Here is a 22536-nt window from a genome sequence, read left to right as displayed (position 1 = left end):
CCTGTATAGATTAAAAAAAACTGCCTACGAAAGAATCAGCTGAGATCCAAAGAAAAAGTGTTGGGGTCGTTCCTGCTTCACAGACTTATCCTAACAGAGGATTTTTCTCTCGCTGTTGTGACCTGGGGCCAAGCTGTGAGTGTGAAGGGCAGGAGTCACACACAGCAAAAAGGAGGATTTCCTAATGCAGTGGCTGCGTTCAACATTCAAAACCAGCTTGAAACGTTACGCTTAGGGTAGCATGCGCATCCACCCTATGAAAGCCTGAATGGCCACCCGCTTCTCTGTGCTCAAATAGACTATCTGACCCTCCAGTTGAATTCAGCTGACAAAAATCGTAATTTTGGAACTATTCATCCGGGCAGGCCATTGGGCAGGCCATTTCTCAGGCAGAGTCTGGACCTATTTGCTAGGGATGAGGATGGATTTCTCGCCCAGGGTTGGACCATTTGTTTGTTCGTTTGTTTGTCATGTTCAACCCCCCCCCCTTCCTCCAGGAGCCAAGGGGAAGGTTGGGCCAAGAGGGACCCCAACCTCCCCCAGGGAATTTCCATGGCCACTTCTGAATTCGAACCCAGGCCTCCCCGGTCCCAACCCAACACCTGACTCATCATGCCACGCTGGCTCCAGGGGCCCAGCCTGTGGGTGAGGCTTTTTTCTGCACAGAAAACAACCGGGGGAGGGGGGACCCGCTTTATTTGTGCGCTAAGTCCCGGGGTGGAAGTAGCGGGGAAAAGGTCCCATGGTACCTTCTCTCCGGCCAGCCCCGGACGGTCCAGAGGAGACAGGTGGGCAGCGCGGCTCGCCCCCCCGCCTCCGAAGGACAGGTGAGCGGGGACCCCTCGCAGATCCAGGCTGCGGAACGGGTGGCTCTCGTAAACGTGGCCGGTAGTTGAAGAACAATAATAAGAATGTAAATAATAATAATAGTAATAATATAATAATACTGAAAGCTGAGGTGGTAGCGCCTCACAGATCCAAATTTTGGAACTGGGGGCTTTCATAAATATTGCTATTACTTGAACAAAAACAACAACAACAATACTGTAGTAACAATAAACGAAGAAGAAGAAAGCTGAGGGATAACCCTTCAGAGATCCAAACTGAGGAGCTGCTGGGTTTAAACGAACTTCCTAAGCACTTGAAGCACAACGACGAGACCCAGAGCCGCGGAGGGCGCCAACCGCACGGGTCCAGCCTTGGGCCGGCGGCTCTCGCTCCAGCAGCGCGCCCTGCGGCGCTTCGTGACACCGACGAGGCGGCTGCGGGGGCGAAGGCCGAGGGCGGGAGCGGGCCCGCCGCGGGCAGGGCCGGGCCGGGCCGGGCGGGAGGCGCGCCCACCTCGCGGGGCCGTTGTGCGCCGGCCGGGCCTGCCCTGCCCCGCGCCCGCCCCCTCCCGCCCTCAGCCCGCCCCGCCCCGCCAGGCATCCGGGCGGCCAGGCGGGCAGGCCCGGCGGCGGCGGCGGCGGCGGCGGCGGCGCGGCGGCGGCGGCGGCTGCGCGCTGCGGTTCTGCGCTCTCATCATGGCGGCGGCGGCGGCGCGGGGCCATGTGCAGGACCCCAACGACCGGCGCCTGCGGCCCATCTACGGTAGGCCCGCGCGCGCTTCCCGCCTTTTCCTTCACGGGCCGAGGGGCCCGGGCGGCGCGGCGGGCCGGGGCCGGGAGCGGGGCCTCCGCGCGCCTGGCGGTCGCGGGACTGCGCGGGCCGGGCCAGAAGCCGGGGGCCCCTTTGGCCTCGGGGTGGGCGGCGGGGCCCTCTGAAGCCCTCCGTGGGGCCGGGGGCGGCTCGGGGGCCCCGCCTTTGTCGTGGCGAAATGGCGGGGGGGGCTGAAGCAGACCTCTTTTGGGGGGCTTTTCCTGGGGGGCTGATGGAGGTGCCCTAGGCCGGGATCCTGGGGGTGCCATCTAAAGGGCCCCCCTCCCTCCCTCCCTCCCTCTTGTGATGGGGGTCCCTTTCTAGGCCTTATTTCTGAGGCGGAGGTGAATGTGCCGGGGGGCGGCTTCGTGGCATCGCCTTTCCCCAGTGCTCTTGGGCCTGAGGGCTGGGGAAGCCCCTCATTCGGGGTGAGCGGGGGACCCCCTCTTCCCCGGCATCTTCATGAGGAAACCTTTGGACGGGGGACCCTGCAAAGTTTCATAAAGTTTTCCACAATGTGGCCAGGGACACCCCCAGAGAAAGGGGGGGTTGGGGGTCCAGCAATGCCATTCTACCACTGTACTACGGTTGTGCTGCATCCAAGCCTTTCGGTGAGCAGACCCACAACCCTTGTGTGATCCCGGTCCCCAGGGACCTCCGTATGTGACGCCACGTTCTGATGACCGGGAGGAATTTTTCATAAAGTTTTCCATAAAATTTGGTTCAAGGGGGAGGGAAGTATTGAACCGGTTGGGCTCTCTGTCCCAGCGAACGCCGAGGCTGTCGGCCCATCGGCCCTCCGGATTGCTGATCTCGCTCTCTTGATGCGCAGGGTGTCTGAAGTATCTGTGCTTTCCACAGTTCTGCAGTGGATCCCCAAAGAATGTGGTTGACCGTTCGTTTCAGCCATCTGTGATCTAGAAATAATGAGTTTGAAACTGCAGTAAAATGTTTGGCTCCTGCCTTCTCTTTCTCGCAAGCATGTGCGCATATGTACACACACATCCTTCCCACGTTTTTCAAGGTTTGCTGGCAAAGCGTAGAGTTTCTGGAGTTGCAGTGGGGAGGGAGAAGACACCATCCAGAAATCACCGGGTGGACTGGTATGGGATTCATACACGAACGGGGACGTGGACCTCTTGGTCTTACTAAATCTGCAGAAACAGGAACAGTGCGGATTCTAGCTTGTTGTAGCACTTCGTCTGTTTGTGAGAACCATGCACTGGGCAGGGGTTTTTTTGGACAGCTTTAAAACTTAGAGGGGGTAGGATCCCACCCATGTTCTTTTTACTCCGTGGTGCTCCATTTGATGAATCCATAAAAAGCAAGGTGAAAAATGTAAAAGCAATAAATCTTTATCATGATCCACAAGAAACAGGAGACTCCTCAGTCTGTAGTTTGGGCCTCCTTCTCTAAAAACAGTGCCTCTCAAGAGAGTGCAAGCAATTTGGGTTCTCTAGAAGATGGGGCAGTTGTGTATGTGGTGGCTCCTCCAAACCGTTAAAAAACTGACCTGTAAGTGCAAGAGTTCTGATATATCTCTGGATCAGGATAGTTTGGTGAGATGCTTGTACTGTTCCATCAGCATGCACCCGGAAGGCCTCTTCCTTAAAGCACAATGTTCAAACTGATCCAAGTATTAATTATTACTTTGCTTTAGGTTATGCATATCCCACACACTGGTTTGATTGCTTCATATTTCACTTCTGTTGTGCGAACCTCTCGTCTCTGCTTCTCCCAGTAATGTCAAGCCGAAAGCTCTTGGGGAATTGTTGCTTTCATTCTGAGGCAACAATCACTGTTAAACCCCCCCCCCCCCAGTTTCAAGTAAATGACTCCCTGCTGCTTAAGAGAGTTGCTCTGTACAGTATTACATAATATTACTTTTCTATCTTCGTATTGACTAAAAATGGACAGGGTGATTTACTCCACATTTCTGCACAGATCAATAAATGAGATAAAATACAGTATTGGTATGAGAGCCTCAAATGTTGGGAACTGGAGAAAGTCCAGCCTAAAGTCAAAATATTTCTTAACTTGTCAGTAGAAAAAATGCTAGTCAGGAGAGTTAAGAAGAATTGCTTTGGGGCAGATCTGGAATTTTTCTGATAATGCATATGTCAAGGTACATCTTTGCAGGCCCACATATCCTGGCTGTTTCTGCACTTCAGATGAAAGTCAACAGCTGCAGTTTCAGGGTTTTGTCTGTACTTGGTTCTTTTCACAAGAACTAGGTCAGAACTGCTTAATACTACACTTGACAAACTGCCTGTGCCTCGTAAAAGAGTAATCCTTGAACAGTCAGTCTCTGTAATGGGGAAGTATGTTTCTCCACCTTTTTTTAAGCGTATAACTTGTATGTACAATACATATCAGATGTGTTTCTAAATTGGAGAAATGATCAGTATGGGTTTGAAAGGCTACTGTATAGAAAGAACACACTGGAAAAGACTGGAAGCAATTAACTATTATTTTGAAGTCTGTCTTTTGTATCTTAAATTTTCCAATTAATAAAAACAAGTAATTGAACAATTGTTTTGAGGGAGATGTTTGAAGGCAACTCTACTCTACTGTTGAGCAGCCTGTTAACAGCTTCCTACTCTGGAGTAATCCCCCCACCCCACCCCACCCTGGCCAATAGTATTGTTCTGAATTGCGTATCTGAATCTTTAGACTACAGATTTTAACTCCTATTGATTTCAGAAGGAGAAATTCACACTTGTTTAAAAATGTCATGTGCAGACTGAAAAGCAAATGTTGCTTTCACAATATGAAAGGATTCTAATGTCTTAGTTGTATAGTATGGACACTTATGTAATGAAAAAGGATGTAGCAAAGTCAGTGTTTTTTGAATAACACAAGTAATTGTTAGTATTAATTGGATTTGGGACCATCATGAAGAAACATCAGGTTTTTTGTTTTTTGATATAACTATGTTTACATTTACAATTAATGTAATGTTCAGGCAAGTTCTGATTTTATCACATTTCAATAACATTTACCTTCTTTAATGAGAGCTAAGAGTCTTTCCCGTGGTGTTTGCTTTCTGTTTTAATTTATGGCCTACTATACTAAAGCTTAATTAAACTTTGTTAACCTTCTAAAATCCAGCATGGGAATGATTCTTAATATTCAAGTAGCTGAAATAATAGTTTTGAAGCAATTTCTTGTGGCTGACTGTAGAATTGTTTAATTTTCTGTTCCTTTCATATGGTGGCAAAATATCCATGTCTTCCACAAAGTTTCCTGATGAAGAATCTGTTGTCACATCCACCTTAGGTGAAATTCTCATGGTTTATGCTTCCACTTCATGCTAAGTCATGAAAAAGAACAATCAGGCCTGCTTAGTTCCTCCTGCCAGCAAGAGTGGTTAAACCATGGGGCCGTCTCCCATGGTTTGTTCAGTATGATGGTTTAACTGGAAGTTCTGGCTGGTTCCTCTTCTAGCAAGTCAGGATTGGAAGCCGAAGACAGACTAACTTCCAACTGTGGCTTGCTAAAGAATGAGTCCGATTCAAGGATATTGAATCCCATGTTAAGAATCCACCAAAGATTCACCAAATGCCAGAGGAAGCCCCTGTGAGGGCAGTGCCCACTTGTTTGCCTCCAGAAATCAAGAGCTGCACTACTTTCTCCTTCATAGAGGCTTTTCACATCTGATTGACGTGATATTTGGAAGAGCGGCAATAATTTAATTTAACTTATTCAATTTGATAGGGCTGCCCACTCCAAAAGACTGGGTGGCTTACAAAACCCACAAAAAACAGTAAAAACAATTAAAACAGAATGATGGTAGTTGCCCTATGTTATTTTAAAAAGTTTTTCCCAGTTATTCTTAGGTTACATGAAGAGTTATATGTTCCTTTGGGTTAACACTCTATTCTTCACTGCTCCCTGACATCTGTTTTCTGTGATCAAGTTCAGAAATAGAATTCCCTATTTTTCTCTCCCTGCAGAGCATTTATATGTCTCTGCCATGTTTGTTTTTATTCATCTGCTTCTGGCATTCTCTTCTAAACGAATCCAGTGGGTAAACTGGGGGTAAGAAGATACACAGCAGCTCTTCTTGGAAGGATGCCCTCCAGATGTATTGGATGGGGCACATTCATTACCCCCCCCCCCCAGTTATGACAGTGATGGGAATTGTAGTCCAGCTCACCTGGAAACCCTGCCATCATGGAAAAGCTGGCACTCCGCTTGACAGTCTGCAGTAGAGTAATCCCTCTCTCTCTCCTTTTCTTTAGATTATCTTGATAATGGCAATAATAAAATGGCAATCCAGCAAGCAGACAAACTGCTAAAAAAACACAAAGATCTTCACTGTGCTAAGGTGAGCTCACAGTTTATCTTGCTAAATCGTCTTTGTCTTAAAACGTGAACAAGCAAGGGCCAGAGTCTGCTTTTTGCCTGCTGTCTCCCTAGAAAGTTTTGGGCTGGCTTGGACAGCCACAGCCATGACCTTGTAGTTCCTCCGTTGGAGAAGAGTTTCTGGGAAGAAGCTGGAGGACTGCTGGCATGTTTGTGCTTTGAAGTCATCCTTTGTGTGGCAGTTTTTTCTCTTCTGCAACATAACCTTTGTTACTCCTGGACTTCCCCTCTCCAATGAGATCACCTTTGCCATGTTGATCACAAGCCCCAGTTGGTTGAAGTAATTCTTCAACTTTTTTGTCCACCCCAACATGGCTCAGCATCCTAAGGGAATTAGAGCTGGTCGGTTGAGTGAATCCAGTATAGTTAAATGTTGCCAAAGGGTGGACAACAGTGCTTTTAAACACTCGCACGTTAAAAATAGTAGCTGAGAGAGATGATGAAACAAGCATCATCCAAACGACTGAGGTAAAGGGACTAATTGAGTGCACTTGCAACCGGTTTATGCCTGAGAATTACGTAGTCCAGCACATCTGGAGACTGGACAACAGGTTGGAGACGGCTGATTTGTGTTCTCCTTGAAGGACATGTCTCTCTGGAGGCAGGCAGAGCAGGGTAGGCAACTGGCAGTGGTCTCACTGCTTCTCCATGGATGGGGCATATAATAATGGACTAGAGCGAGCGGGACATTGGAAATTGGTTTATACAGAGTCAGATGCTCATCCATCTGAGTCATCATATCCGCACCAGTTCCTAGCAGCTGTTCAGAGCTTAAGCTGTGTCCTTTCTCCATCTTGTCCTGGATGTCATGGACTCAACTTGTCACCTATGATGTGCAACGCAGGTGTTCAACTACAGGTAGTCCTCACTTAATGACTGCAGTTGGGACCAGAATTTTGATTGCTAAGCAAAGCAGTCATTAAGTGAATCTGACCCAATTTTACGACCTTTTTTGCAGTGGTCATTAAGCGAATCACCACAGGCGTTAAGAAAAGCATGTGGTCATTAAGCAAATTGTACGGTCCCCCATTGATTTTGCTTGCCAGAAGCCGGCCGGGAAGGTCGAAAATGGCAATCGTGTGACCACTGGACGCTGCAACGATCATAAATGTCAACCAGTTGCCAAGCGCCCAAATCATGATTACATGACCATAGGGACACTGCAACGGTCATAAGTGTGAGAACCGGTCATAAATCAGGTTTTTTCCAACACTGTTGTAAGTCTGAACCGTCACTAAACAAATGGTTAAGTGAGGACTACCTGCACTGGGTTCAATATTTGACCCACTCAGCCATTTCTTCCGTCTCTCATTCTAGGGATGGAATTTTCATTGCTGTCCTTTCTGTCCGTAGCTCTCGGGGAGCCTCTTAAACCACTCTTTGGTCTGCATGCAGGTTCTGAAAGCCATCGGCCTGCAAAGGACCGGCAGACAAGACGAAGCGTTCGCTTTGGCACAAGAGGTAGCAGCCCTTGAACCCATAGATGACAATTCCTTGCAGGCGCTGACTATCCTTTATCGAGAAATGCATCGGCGTAAGTTTCCCAGTGGTCTTTACCCCCTTACGTTTTGGAGCAATTTTTATTTTTATTTTTTAAAAAAAGTGTCCCTCTTTCCAATGCATACGCATCGCATTGGCCCTTCTCCAATGTGCTGAAGAAAGGATCGTCTCAAAAATGACCACGGGCCGCGTTTTGCCAGGATTCTAGTTACAGCTCTCTTAATTCAAAGGCAGAAGAGTGATACTCCGCCACATTTAACATAGATGAAGGAAATATTTCTTTTGTGTTCTTTTGAATCAGGTTGTAGAATTTATTGGGGGGGGCAGAAACGGCTTCTGAATTGATGGCTTTTTTTTTCTTTTTCTTTTTCTTTTTTTAAACTCACCCCCGGCAGGATTTCCTAGCATCGGTCATCTAGGCCAGGGAACCATTTTCATAAACCTCCCATTTCATTGCTCCAAAAGATTCTGGGGAATTAAAATGTAGCTAAACCTGAGCCCTGAAACTGCCAGCTGAGGGTGGACATTGAAGGCATCTGATTTTTGGGGTCACGGCAGTGCCAAGAAAGCCAAGCCCTGGTGCCCTCATAAAGAAGAGGAGAGGAGGTCTCAAGACGCATTCAGAGGAAATTAACGGTGCTGAATCTTTTAGTCCTGTGCTCATGCAATTCCCTAGGATTAGGAAAAGGCTCTACGTCCTGATATGCATACCTTCAACGCTTACCGTGTCTGATTTTAGCGGAGCTGGTCACAAAACTCTATGAGGCAGCTGTGAAGAAAGTTCCCAACAGTGAAGAGTATCACTCGCATCTCTTCATGGCGTACGCAAGAGTCGGAGAATATAAGAAGATGCAGCAGGTACTTGCCTGCATCATAGAGAGGGGTTTCTTTCTCTGGGAGGGAGGGGTCCCCCCACCTTCCCAGGAGGCCAGGGGAGGGCAGGCTTCTTCACAGATGGGTGACTTGGGGCTGATGAAATGCAGAAAGGTTGCCCTCTTTCAGCCAGAGGAAGTGCTGAGGTTCCTGAACAGCCTTTCTTCCTTTGAAAGAAATTAATATGACATCAGGGAGTTTCAGGTGACAGTATTGTTTGATTGCTGCTTCCTGTTCCCTCCTAAAGCAAATGAGTTCAGCGGCAGCTGGTGCCAGGCCAGAGAAGACATTAGAGGTGGGGAGTGGCAGCTCCTTGCAGCCTGCATTGCCATCCTGCTACCCAGCCCGTAACAGAAGCGAGCTGCTGGGTGTATCTCCATCATTCGTTGCCCACCTCTCAGCATACGCTTCGGAATGGCAGCGTAGTGGTTCTTCTTAGAGGTCGCCGTTTGCTAAATACTGTAGCTGCTGACGCACTGGTGGTTTTCTGTGAAGCACTTTGTCATCTTCCTTTATGCTTTCTTCTTTTCCAGGCTGGGATGGCACTTTATAAGATCGTCCCCAAAAACCCATACTACTTTTGGTCCGTGATGAGCTTAATAATGCAGGTGGGTACCACATTTCAAAGGAGAGCACATCATTTTTGGAATCGCTTGCTTTTCCAGTCAAAGCATGTGAAAATGTAGGGAATGTACTGGGAAATGCAGGGGTCTTCTGCAGATCCCTGAATTTTCATTTGAGTCATATGTAAGCTAATCCCCCACCTCAGAGATAATTACTGCTATATGCAGCCCATTCTGAGGTTAAGAAAAGGGAAGACGAAGTTGTTCACGGCTTTCCTCTCCCCCTCGCTTCCTTTGAATGTCTGAATTCTGGAATTGGAGCTTGAGATTAATATGTAAGCTTGATTTGTCAGGAAACTTGGGTCCTTTGAGAGGCTGTGGGTAAAGCATAATGATTTACTGTCACTTGAGGCAGTCAGGAAAGCTGGATGGCTGGAGTCCTACGCCACGTTACTCACATATTTTCACGGACTTGCTGATCCATTGTATTTGTGGAAGGTCAGCATCGGTTGAGCATCTGTTGGGGTCAGGTGCCTGTCATCTTTCTTCTGGAATAATGAGCATGAACATGTGGCAAGTCGGCTGACGGTTCGTTCTTGTTTGTTGGAATGTTCACCCCCTACTTAACATTTTTGATTGGGCCTGTTGTGGATCGGAAAGACGCGTGTGATTTGCCTTGTTTTCTCCAACGCATCTAGAGAAAAACTAGAAACAAATGGTGCTGTGCGAGACAGACAGCGGGCTGGTTCTCTGTATGGCAGTTCTATGTGTTCTTTTCTTGCAGTCAATATCTGCGCAGGATGAAAAGCTCTCAAAAACCATGTTTTTACCCCTAGCTGAAAGGATGGTAGAAAAAATGGTGAAAGAAGATAAAATCGAAGCTGAAGCAGAAGTAAGACTTTTTCCAGTTCTATTAATGCTCAGCCTCATTGTAGTAAAATGATTTCGGTTTATGATACAATTTATCAGTCCAAGAAATATCTCTCCCCTTGTTAAGGTATATGAGGGCGGCACTGAAGGTAAATTAGTGGACCTCATTGTGGCTTTCTCTCCTTTTGACTTCTCTCTTCCCTTTGCTCTCAACTTCTAGGTTGAACTTTACTACATGATTCTGGAACGCTTGGAGAAATACCAAGAAGCTCTGGATGTTGTGAGGGGAAAATTAGGAGGTAACATTCTCAGTACCTGTGTTAAAAGGATGTAATCTGTTACACAGAGGGTTGTCTGCAGTTTAATGTTGTGTCAGTTTGCCAGACTTAAGTGCTTCCATCATGGCTTCACCTACAAATGTGTGTCCATGCCAGACATTTTGCTTCTTGGGTTGTATGAGGCGGTCTTGAAAATAGTCCCAAGAAACTTTCCCCGGCTCCCTGTGGTCTAATTTTTGCAGGATGAAGGGAGAATTTGTTTCTCAGATTGACATGTTCGTTGTGTGAAATTGCGTTTTGTGTGTGTGTTCTATTTAGACAAGTTAACCAGCGCACTCCAGAGCAGAGAAAATAAGTGCATGGAGATGTACAGAAAACTGGGCAAGTGGCCAGAGTGCAATGCGCTGTCGAAAAAGCTTCTGCTTAAAAAGTAAGGAAATGTAGAAGGCACCACTGTACCGTTGCTCCACCATTACCCTGGACAGCCCTTGTGCATCCTCAGGGTTGCCATGACATTCCCAAGGCTAGTCCAAGAGGAATCTTTTCTTTTTGTTCTTCACTTAGAACTTTTTTCCCTTTCAAATTATATCTAGAGGTGTCCATCTTATTAAATGGAACTGCTTATCCTAAGTTGCCCTGCACATCACTGTAAAACATCTCCCTGTTCTTGAATTGCAGCCATCACCCAGTGTGATGCTTTGTTAGCACCCTTCCCCTAACTTATCTTGTCCATTTAAAAGGGTCCCTAATTTGCACACATCATTAAACCATGTGGTTAATTTTTGTGATTTGCAGACCAGCCGTCCCATACTTCTGCCCATTTGCTTGTTCTTCACAGGAAATTGGGAGGAGGGTGGGGGTGGGGAGGCACTTTACCTTCCTTGCAGTAAATTGTTTGGATTCCCTTCACTGGCATGCCTGTCCTGAATGCTGACAAAAGAGACGGCAAGAGAGAAGGTGTCCCCTGCTGCATTTCAGCTCTCTTCTTCCCCTCGTTTTTCCGTTTTAGCCCAGATGATTGGCAATTCTACATGATCTACTTTGATTCCCTCTTTCAGTTGATTGGCATGGCCTGGACGCCTCCAGCTGAAGGAGAGCAGTGAGTACCCTCCTCTTTGAGGCTCTGTGTCTTTATAAAGAGAGAGGACGGAGCAGATTCCGGTCCTAGAGTGGCACAAATCAGAAAGAGGGCTTGTGAGGAGAGGGTGCTGCAGGCAACATATTGGCCTTGGATGCTGCCCATATTAAAACCCTGTATCTTCTTGGAAAGTTGTCCAGATCCACCTTGTCTTTTAAGACTTCATCCTTAGAAATCCATTTGCCACTCTGGAGGCTGTAGGACATCCCTAACATAATAGAGGCCTTAGTAATAAATGTGCTGATCCAGGATGACATAAGTTAAACATCATCTTTCCTTTCACCTGGCCTACTGCTAACTTTTTTAGACTGGAGCCCCTCTCACCCTTTTGAAGACTAGTAAAATTGGTTCTGGACTTCTGTTTCCCCAGCCCAGAGGCCCTTACAATCTGTTGGCAGAAGCCCTTGCCTGGCTCGTGAGCAGCAGCAACAGCAACAACAGCAGGGGCCTTGGCAGGGCCACCCCTTTATTGCACATCTCAGCTGGCTACTCCACAGCCCCATCCTTATATACGAACGAGTAGAAGAGAAGCAAAATAAGGAGAGGCCTCAGCCAGCGCCTTTGCTGCCATTTGGACTGGGAGGGAAAGGGTTGAAGTGCTTGGTGTTTGTGAAAGAAAATGGGGGTATGACTCAAAAAAAGCCTCTTGCAACCGGAAGAGAGAAAGCTTCAGGGCTGCAGAGAGGGAGGCAGAACGGAGGTACCGAAACTCACTGCTCCTCCTTGTGCTCAGTTCTCTGGAAGGAGACGTGCATCACAGCGTGGAGCAAGCTGTCGCTTTCATAGAGCAGAGGCTAATTCAAGAGTCCAACAGCGCCCGCCCGCTTCGGGGGCCGTACCTTGCCCGCCTGGAGCTGATCAGCCGCTTGCGGCACAGAGGCCACGGCGAAGAAGGCAAACTGGGTAAGGGCCGCTCAGGCAGGGATGCCAGATTGCGCCTCTTGGGAGTGGGTGTGCAAGGGGAGCCCGGTGTTCGGGGATTGCGGCGGCTGATGTAAACCATGCACAAGAATTGCAGGCATCCTCCCGCCACCGGGGAGACAATTTGTCTTCTATCTTAAACCTTGGCGTTTTTCCTTGAGCCAGATAAATGTGTGGGTGCCTGGACCCCCATGAGTCGCAGTAGTGCAGAGTAGGCTGGTGGTGGGTTTTTTTTTTTTTTTTTTCCCGCAAGGGTTCATTAATTCAGTATACCCTAGATCAGCGTTTTTCAAACTTGGCAACTTTAAGGTGTGTGGACTTCAACTCCCAGAATTCTGGAAGTTGAAGTCCACACACATCTTAAAAGTTGCCAAGTTTGAAAAACACTGCCCTAAATCAATAACTTTGTGTCTTTTCACTTTCCATGTTTTAACAAGAACATACTACACTGCATATAAATATTGTTCATTGTTTATAAAACAGTGTTTAATTCAGTCTCTCAAAAATGGAAGACAAAACCACAGATTTATTTCTGCATGTGCACTTGAATTAAACTCTTGTAATTGCAACTTACAAGGAAGGTTGAAAATGAGCCGAAAAAGGCCGTAGCCTAAAGTCATGTAGGTTGGCAAGAGAAAAGGTCAACGTCAGAGTATAAACGAAAAATGAAAGCGTTTGTCTCAAACTGTCACGTTGCTTTCCGCATTCCTCTTTCCGTGAGAGATCAGGTCCCTCACCTGGTGATGATCGGCTTTAGGTTTGCTGGAGCCCTGAAATGAAACAGCGCAGAAAGAAGAACTGTGTGGTTTCACGTGCTGGGGAGGGAAGCTGGAGCCGGGGCATTAGGTTGCTGGAAATCCAACCCCATTTTGACTCCTGGTGAACAACTGGGAAGCTGCGTTGCTACAGACCCATCTCGGCTGTTTTCTGGGCCTTTGCTGGCCGCTTGCTGTAACAAGGGGCCTCACAAGTATCAGGAGTGGGACAGTTTTACAGTCCAAAAGCTGACCACTGCTTTTCAATGGCTGATTCTTCACTTGTTAGGCAATCCAGAAGAACTCATGTTCCAGTATTTCAAGATGTTTGGGGATAAGCCTTGCTGCTTTACCGATCTCAAGGTGTTTGTAGACCTCCTTCCATCAACGCAATACACAAAGGTAAGTTCACTGGCAACTCTGAAGATTATTTTTTGCCATAAAATCAAAAAGTCCTTTATCTGCTCCGGCATTCCTAATTATTGTTTGCTTTTAAGTTGTTGTTTTAACATTTTACTGTAACATCTTCCTGAGTGTAAGGACCGAGTGAACATTGCTGGACTGCTGCGGCTATATTTAGCATATTTCTCTCCTTTTGTTTGCAGTTCATCAACCAGTTGTTGGGGGTCATCCCCCTTTCAGCCCCACCAGAAGGCAAACTGGCACTACCGGCTAATATCAAAGCTTTGCAGCAACACTTGTGTGTTATGCAGCTGACACGGTTGCTTGGCCTCTTCCACACCATGGACACGGCTCAAAAGCTAGCAGCGGTCCAGGACTTGATGCTGCGTTATCGGCACGGACTGGATTTTGGTGAGGAGAACTTGAATACAGATTGTCAGGCCACTTGGCGATTCTGGGAATCTGCCCTGGCCGTGAGCCTTGGTGCTTGGATTTAAACCGTTGTCTGAGGAGCTCCGGAGCATCATTGACGGGGGAGCGCATGGCCTTCTCGAGCACCGGACAAGAGAGGCCTTTGGTCTAATCTAGCAGGGCTCTTCTCGTGTCTGCCTCAGTTGGGCATCCCGTCACAAGCCTTTCTTCACTAAATCTAGTTTCCGGAGGGATAGCAGCCTACACCAAAGGGCAGCAGACCCGGCGAAGAGTCCTGTGGTACATTCAAGCGAGAGACTTAACTGTGATGCCGCCCTGGATAAACTAGCCTGCTTCTGCCGGCCGTGCTGGGTTTTTTAATTGGCGTAGATAAACGGAGCACTCCGCCTGGAAGGGGAAGTGGGCACGCATCTGCAGGGAGGGGGTGGATGTCTTGGCCTTCGCTAGTCTTAAAAGAGCCCGTTCTGGACCATTCCCTCGTACTGGAATGTGGAAACTCTGAATTGCTGCGCCTCACCACAGGTTGACCTGGAATGCCGTAAAGGGTTTTGTTTTCAAATCCACATCTTGTCTGAATTGCCACTAGTGATTGTCTTGCAAATAGGCACTATTATAAGATAACGGTCACTGGCTGGGTTCGCACAGCACATTAAGTAATAATATGGTTTGTATGACTTGGTCTTGGTATAATTTATGATCCCAGGCACGGTGGGCTGTTCGACAAACGGGGTAACGATTTACCATTTGGCAAACCAAGTTTGGCTTAACATAACGTGTGAGCTCCGTTCCCCCTCCCCAGTTTTCTGTGTGTGTTTAAGTCAGGATCGAGCATCTGATAAAGTAGTCACTGGCCCATAAAAATATATGCTGCGGAACATTTGTTTGCTTCAGGATGCCACAAGACTTTTTTTTTTTTTATAGATTTTGCTTTGACTAACTTGCAGGTTATTTAGCCATGCTGATTACATCTGGTCACTACTATATACATTGTGGTCGTGGAGAGTTATAAATGTAGTGTGTGGTCCTCTGCATCTTTCGAGTCAGCTTTTAAGTAAACCTGCAAGAAGCGTTGTGAAACAGCACCTTTATCAAGCTAGCCTGTGCTTGGAAGCATAAAACACTCGAGTTCAATTTTGTGGTTTTGTGTTTCCCCAGGAAAATCCTGTTTGAAAACAGAGTTACAGTTTTCAGATTACTATTGCCTGCTTGCCGTTCATTTGCTCCTTGACATCTGGCTAGAGGCAGGTATGTTCCTACAGCACCTGCGGGTGATCAGAAATGATTCTGAGATGGATACAATTCCATGTGAGGGGAGGCTATAACACGCTTAGTTTATTAATAAACATCAGTGGGTGAAGCTCAGTGATTTATACGGCTATGTGTGGTGTGGAAAAACGAGACAGAACGGGTTCTTTTCTTCACGGAATACTGGATTGAACCCGAGATCCTCCAGGGCAGCAGAGGGACTGGAGTTTGGGGACACAGTAAAGGTGTTCTTTGCCCATAGTTAAACCTTGGAATTTATTCCCACCCTAAGAATGGGATGCAGCGTTTGGCCACCTCTGAAGGAGAATCAGACACATGAGGCCCACAGGTGCTAGCGAAGAGTTGGCTTTTCATGCCTTCAGGGTCTCTTCCTTGCCTTTCCACCTAGCTGATGGCTTGAGAACTGTGTTTTACGATCCCCCCCAGGTGATGAATCGGCCATCTGGCAGAGCCTGACCTTGCTGGAAGAAGGGCTGACGTCCAGTCCGTCCAACGCCCAGTTCAAACTGCTGCTCATCCGAATCTATTGCCTGCTCGGGGCCTTTGAGCCAGTGGTGGAGCTCTACTCCAGCCTCGACGCCAAGCACATTCAGCACGATACCATCGGGTGGGTGACTCCCCTCTCTCCCTCGGGGGGGCGGGTTCTGTGCGGGTTTTTGGAGAGGGGCTGCTGTGACTTCCACCTCAGTCTGACACCAGTTTTGGACGTTGGCCAACGCCGCCAAAGTGGATTAAACGGAGGCCAACCTTCTGGGGCTATTCTGGAATGTCACCTGCTTGCTGTTTTACAATATATCTTGTGGGGAGGAAGATTGTGCAGCCTTTTCCTAAAGGCTGGAATTTTGTGCGTGTGAGGAAGAAAATGCTCTGCAAGAACAGGACTAATCGAAGTGAATATTTGCAGCTCAGGGTTGAACCGTGGACTCCTTGGTGGTCTCTGAGCCTGGTGGTTTTCTTGCAGACGTTTCATTGCCAGACCAGGCAACATCTTCAGTGCGAACAAATCTTCTGGCAATGAGACGTCTGCAAGAAAACCACCAGGCTCGGAGAGCGCCGAGGACTCCACAGAACAGGACTTGCTGTTTGCTGCCAAAGACAGATCACAGGAAGGTTTCTGTTTCCCCAGAGGACTCTCAGCCAGAGCGCACCAGCCTTTCCCTGGGTGGCACCTGCGGGCACGTTAGAAGCGTAACTTTTGGCTGCACTGCTCGTCCAGAATGACTCCAAGGGGCAGCAGACACTCCCCTAAAATAATTCCCCGTTAGCTGTCCCAGTTTCATTCACAGAATTTCTGCATTTAATGCACATAACAGACCCCGGTTGTTGCCTTTGCCCTCCCTTCACGCTCCCTAACAACTTTTTTGCAGACTTGCCCTTATGATTGACAAGTCTGGAAGTTGCCATTCCAGCGTAACTGGGGAGCTTCAGGCTGGGAGAGTCTGAATTCTGCGTAACGAGGCTGGTTGCGGGAGTGACTTGGAAGTTTCTTGAGCAACCTCTGATTTACCTCCCTGCCTTCGGTGCTCTCTTAACAGTGGTCTGGGCTTTGTAGCTTCCCTTACTTGGGGGAATAATGGAAAGAAGTGGCAGGGGGATCTCAAAGCCATACCCTCTCAGGATAGCTGAGACTGGCAGGAGAGCCAGCTTTCATTGTTGTGAGTATTGTTGATTTATTTGCTGGCCTGTTCATCCTGCATTGCAGATACCTGCTGACCCGCTATGCCACAGCTTTTGGCCATTATGCTGCTGCATCCCAATCCTGCAACTTTGCACTCAGGTTTTTCCACTCCAACCAGAAAGATGTAAGTGTGGGAACAGGAGACAGAATCGGTTTTTCCTCTTTGGAGAGCAGGTGCAAGCCCTTTGAAGCAGAACCGTCCCTTTCTGCCATTCCTCTCCCTTTGCCTTGCCTTAGGTAGATACCCAAAATCTTGTAATAGAAGTGGAAGGGAGGGAGGGACAGACTGGCGGTAAGGTCTATATCGGCTTGAGTTGGTGAATAATTTCTGAACCTTGAAGAACTTGGTGCAGCAGTACTTCCTCACTGTTGTTGCAACAGCCCCGTGAGGTTGATTCAGTTCCAGCCCCCCCCCCCAATGGATTGAGAAAGCAGCTTTCAAGGCTGAACCTAAAACCAAACTCATGAACATTTGTGCAAGTCTCAATCGGGGAGTCCATAGTGTGGTTAGGTGCTGGGGCTCATGAGGACTGGGGTCATCTTTCTGGGTTCTCACAGCTCCCAACGTTACACAGAAATCTCCCTTTGATCGTCCCAGCCTTGAGGCCTTCCTGTGCTTCCTTTGCAGACCTCAGAATACATCATTCAGGCCTATAAATACGGTGCATTTGAGAAGATCCCGGAATTCATTGCTTTCAGGAACAGACTAAACTCCTCACTTCATTTTGCACAAGTCCGCACAGAACGGATGTTGCTGGACCTTCTGCTGGAAGCAAATATGTGAGTCCAGAGGAGTGTCTTTAATGCTGTAGGGGTTTTCCCTGGGAAGATGGTGAAACCAAGTGGGGTTTGAGTAGCAGGGATATTGCATAGAAGAGGAAAGGACAGTTCCCAGCCACCCTTGAAAGATCTCTGAGTGAAGCCTGAGTGGAGTTCCCCCTTCCTATCCAGGATACCAACAGAACTCCGAAGAACAGTCCAGTTACACGTCCTGTGTGCATAACTGAGCACGCTTGGCTTATTTTCACAGAGAGTAAGCCTTTTGCTGAAAATACAGCTCATCCCCTGGCATGTTTTCCCTACCACCAGGAGCCGTTCGATGGCCGTGTTGTGAAAAAAGTCCTGACCAAATCTGAGCAAACTCTTTTAAGTGCCTAACCCAGCATTTCTGTTTGGTTCCTCCTGAACCAGATCAAGTTTGGAAGAAAGTATTAAATCCATGAGCCTCAGTCCAGAAGAGGATGACATTTCCTGGAATGACCTGCGAGATAATAGAGACCTCACCGTCTTATTTAATTGGGACCCGAAGGACAAGTAAGCACGAAAGCTTGCATCTACGATGGACGGTAGAAGGTTTATGTGATCTGGGGGAAACCAGAATATATCCAGGAGTATTTAACTTCCCACGCTTGTAGGTTTATCACTGGGCATTTATCCTGTCATTTGGAATGAAGGACATTCTGGCCTTTGGGCCAGAATGCGTAGAGTCCCCTGGATTATAGTAGGTCCGGTCACGTGTAAGCTCCAGAGCTCCATTCAGTAGACTTCTGATTCAACGTTGTATTTCAGATTTCACCCCCAAGCTAGAAACAAATTCTGGTGTTTCCAGAACAGTCCAGACAAATAGTGTGATCTGCATCATTTGCATAGTGACACAAAAGAAATAACATACAAACATAAGTATGTAAATGGCATACATTACATCTCTTTGGATTTAATCAACCCCCCAAACCTTCAAAAGATCTGTTAAAGTAAGGTTTTACTGTAGTAACTGCCATCAACTGCCATCATGTTAGACTTCAAGTTTCAGGACATAGGGATAAAAATAGGCAGCCTGTGTATATGTTTTGAGATCTGAGTTCTCCCTCTTTCTGTTCCTGTCTCAGGAGTATTTCTGAAGAGCACAGAAAACTCTCCTTGAAGGAAGAGACCATCTGGTTACAGATTCGGTCCCTGACGTTACGGTTAATAAGCGGGCTGCCGGCTCTTGGCCACAGCAGCCAGCCAAAGAACTCAGAAAAAGGCACAGAGAACGGGGTTTCCTCCAAGATAGACACAGTGCGGTCTCTCCTGCGGCAGCTGGATGATGCAGTGGGATCTGGGAAGTGGTTCCTGGAGCAGAACGTTCAGGTACAGGTCAAGGGAAGAATTCCCAGATTTCTTAAATAGTAAACTGGGCTCTTGGAAAGCTAGAGCCAGTTTGGTCTAGTGGTTAAGGTGCTGGGCTAGAAACCAGGAGGCTGGGAGTTCTAGTCCCACCTCAGGCAAGAAAGCCGGCTGGGTGACCTTGGGCCAGTCCCTCCCTCTCAGCCCAGCTCACCTTGCAGGGTTGCTGTTCTGGGGAAAATAGGAGGAAGGAGTGTTAGGTATGTTCCCTGCCTTGAGTTATTTGTAAAAATAATAAAAGGTGGGATAAAAGTTTAAAATAAATAAAATAAATAATTGGGTTAGATCAAAAATAACACCGACTTTTTTTCTTGCAAAGTACATGATAGGCAGTGTTTCCTCTTCTCCCGCAGTACCCGGTCCTTGGTCCCCCTTCTTCACGGATGGCCAGCTTCTTTGACAGCGGGAGCTGTCAGTCCCAGACCAGCTTGTTTTATCTTGTTAGTGAAATTTATGAACTAGATACCAATGGCTTAGGTAAGCCCTCCAAATGCCTTCCACAAGGGGCTGAAGTGAGCGAGTGGGAAGTCTGGATTAAACATTCGGGGTGTTGTAAGATTGGCAAGCTGCATGTTTCGTATCGAAGCTGTGCTAGTGCAGCTCTCCCTTTGGCTTTTTCGGAAGCCCTCTCCTTATTTGTATCCTTTCAATAAGCCACCTGCAACTGGATAAACGATTGGATCACTTATTTATCTACAGAAGATTCAACAGCAATCCAAGAGCGAATAGGGAATTGTTTGAAATCATTGCTGCAGCAACTAACAGGTACGCCAGATTTGCAGACAAGTTCCCAGGAGTTCTGAGCCTACAAAGCTGCTTCCTTGCGTGCAGGGCCGCTTTTTGGGTTCTCTTTCCTAAAAGAGGAAGTTTCACCCACAGCGTGCAAGTAGCAGTCCCCCTCCAGTACAAGGCAGGCACTATTTTTTCGCTTAAGTTAATGATAGGACAGTATAGAGCAGCTGGCTGGGGGATTCTGGGAGTTGAAGTCCACCTATCTTGAAGTTGCCAAGGTTGAGAAACGCTGGTATAGAGCATTATTAGGCTAGGCATCTTAAATGACCTAGAACAGCAGACCTTTAGGGAAAGCCTTGAAAGGCCATGTTAGTTAGGGAGTTAGTTTTTTTTCCTTTCAGTTGCATTTTATTTGGCCCAGTCTTCTTAGCCTATTTTCAAACACCTCCTTTAAGCAAGTAGTTTACACTTCTGGCACATTGGTTCTGCCTCCTGCAGGAGGTTGGAGAGGAGAGTTACAAAGATGCTGAAGGGGAAGTCAGAAAGAGCTTGGCCCTTGGTTAGTTACGGGAGTGTGGCCCTTTTACAGACAGGAAGGAAGTGCTCTCCAAGCATCAGGCTGTCAGAATGAGCAATATGGAGGAGGATGGACCGTTACAGCTTTGTCTAAGGCAGCTCTGTATATTCCTGGGAGGGGACCATAATTCGGTGGAAGAAGGCACCTTTGCATAAGATGCCAGTGCCAGGCATCTCTGGGGAAAGGGACCAGAGTCTGCATGAATGCAAAGGGCGGGGAGGGTCATCTGGGTTGCTTTGCCAAAGACTCAGATATTCACAGATCTCACCTTTTTACTCCCTCCTTTCTCTCTCTCATTCTTTTTTTAAGATCAGGTCAATAAATGCAAAGGTGATTTGCTGGAAGTCAGGGAGGGCAGCTTCAAAACCCATCCAAACCTTTTAGAAAATCTAGTCTTCTTTGCGGAGGTGAGTGTGGGAGATCGGAAATGGCCAGCTGGCCTCTCCTTCCGCAGCAGAAGGCAGCCCGTCCCTAAAGCGCTTGTGCCTCCCCCCCTCTTCTCCCCCTCTCAGACCATCTCCATCGTCTTGTGGGTCTGCAGTTACTCAGACGCCGTCCTTCGGCCCTGGAAATCAAGCTTGCAGAAGAAGAAGAAGAAGAAAAAGGAAAGCACTGTGCAAATGGTAGGCCAGACTGTGGTGCCCTTTCTCCCTCCTCCTCCTCTTCCTCCTCAAGCCACAGCTTGGCTTCTGATTCACAATCGGTGGCAGCAAATTCTTTACGCAGTTAACGTAATGAAGTGAACTGTCGAGGACAGGCCACGGTATGCCTTTCACGCTTTCCCCTCTCCTGTACCTTTGTAGCCGCCTGTGTTCACCAGCTTCCAAGATTATGTTTCTGGACTCCAGACCCTCACCTCCAATGTGATAGATCATATCAAAGGGCTTGAAGTCAGCTTAACTGCACTTAAACTTGAAGAGCTGTACATAGATGATAATTTACTCTTGCAGGTAAGAAATACTAGCTTCTCAGTGAATGCACCAAAATGCTGGTCGTGGCAGCGGATTTAAAATTCAAGGGGGTATAGAAGGATTTTGACCTCACTCGGGCAATGTTCAAAATGTGTTGTTTTTACTTTCCGCGATAAGAAAAAAAAATGAAGAGATACATTCAGGCAGACTCATTGCGTCCCTTGCTCTGGATGATCTGAGCCACCCCGTCCTGGTTTTTCGTCCTTGGTTACTCCAGCAAATTGTTTGGGAAGCCAGCTTCGTGTGTGGAGAGAGAAATCGAGAAGAGCGTTGGAATAGCAGCAGCAGGTCAAAAATGCTCTAAATCTGTGGAGGGTTAGGAATGCTTCTTGAAAGGGACTTGCATCACACACCACAATACTTTGGCTGGTCCAACCCAGCGCAGCCTTAAGCTGTTTCCTTCCTTTAAAATGTTCGTAATTCACGAGCATCTCTTCTTAGAAACTCAAAGACAGTTGTAATGTAAATTTGTCATTATTTGGAGATTCTTATGGGAATAAGTCAAGAATCAGTCGGATTGGTCCTGATTACATTACTTGCATGCGCTCTTTTTTTATCCAGGAAGAAAAAAAGTTTACAAAGACTGCGCTAGGGAAAGTCCAGAATAGTTACCAGCACGCAGTTCAAGAAATTGGAGATCTGCTGAAAAAGAGACTTGATACCTTGAAAAATCTAAAGGTTTGATGAAATGCCTCCTTTATGGAGAAGGCCAAGACTGAAGCGTTGGCATCAGATAAGCAACATCCACCGTCCCTTCTGTGTTAAAATCTGGAACTTCCTCATAAATGCATGAAGGACTTTGATCACAAACTTTTTTTTATGTATTAAAAAGATATATTCAAGCTGATTAAATTATTGTACATTAAAAAATGGAAACAGGGACCCTCCTCGGTCAGGGTCAGACCACTTTTTATACATGTTCAGAAGCAGATTGCAACAGATTCTAGGTCCCCTAACCCATTTCCCTTCCCTTTGCTGGGGGGAGGGGGCGTTCTTCAGAAACTGTTGGGGGCCTTTAGAAGCAGCAATAGAAATCCAGCATAAAGCATATTTCAAAGGAATTTGCACTTTTCTCCCCCATTGCACAAGGCAGCGTTTATAGTTTGTGTGCACGTTCCTTGCCGTAGAGAAACAGAAGGCAGGCCTGAGGCCAGCTGTGCACACTCTGAGCATCTCTCGGGCCATCCTGCTTCTGCCACAGCCAAGTAAGTCTGTCTGCCTGTTGAACCATTTTGTCTACAACAGAGTCTTTGATTCTCCTTAAAGTTTTGTTTACTTGTGCAACTTCCCCCCAGCCGTTCAAATTGCTTGGACCAGCGTGAGTTACACCTTCAAACCATTTTTTCCATACCCCATAAAGAAGAAGTATCAGAGAAAGGTGCTCTCAGTTAAAGCCTACTTAAAGAGA

At 47.3% G+C, this 22536-nt stretch overlaps 1 protein-coding gene across 1 annotated transcript; it reads left to right on the top strand.

The window, feature by feature from the left end:
- The first annotated feature begins 1485 nt into the window (after window positions 1-1485).
- NAA25 (N-alpha-acetyltransferase 25, NatB auxiliary subunit) lies at window positions 1486-22015 on the top strand. The gene is made up of 24 exons (XM_063315445.1): window positions 1486-1590; window positions 5883-5968; window positions 7402-7540; window positions 8246-8364; window positions 8913-8987; window positions 9727-9834; window positions 10033-10111; window positions 10409-10520; window positions 11100-11189; window positions 11962-12131; window positions 13194-13306; window positions 13510-13717; window positions 14894-14983; window positions 15431-15611; window positions 16707-16806; window positions 17311-17462; window positions 17874-17996; window positions 18569-18812; window positions 19202-19325; window positions 19548-19613; window positions 20467-20564; window positions 20670-20780; window positions 20961-21107; window positions 21690-22015. The coding sequence occupies exons 1-24, from the start codon at window positions 1524-1526 to the stop codon at window positions 21810-21812; spliced, it is 2925 nt and encodes a 974-aa protein (XP_063171515.1). The 5' UTR covers window positions 1486-1523; the 3' UTR covers window positions 21813-22015.
- The last annotated feature ends 521 nt before the right edge of the window (window positions 22016-22536 follow it).

This window comes from Candoia aspera, chromosome 15 (genome assembly GCF_035149785.1).
Source record: "Candoia aspera isolate rCanAsp1 chromosome 15, rCanAsp1.hap2, whole genome shotgun sequence".
Classification (NCBI taxonomy): Eukaryota; Metazoa; Chordata; class Lepidosauria; order Squamata; family Boidae; genus Candoia; species Candoia aspera.
Note: the sequence above shows the minus strand (reverse complement) of the source record. Positions and strands in the feature narration are given on the sequence as shown.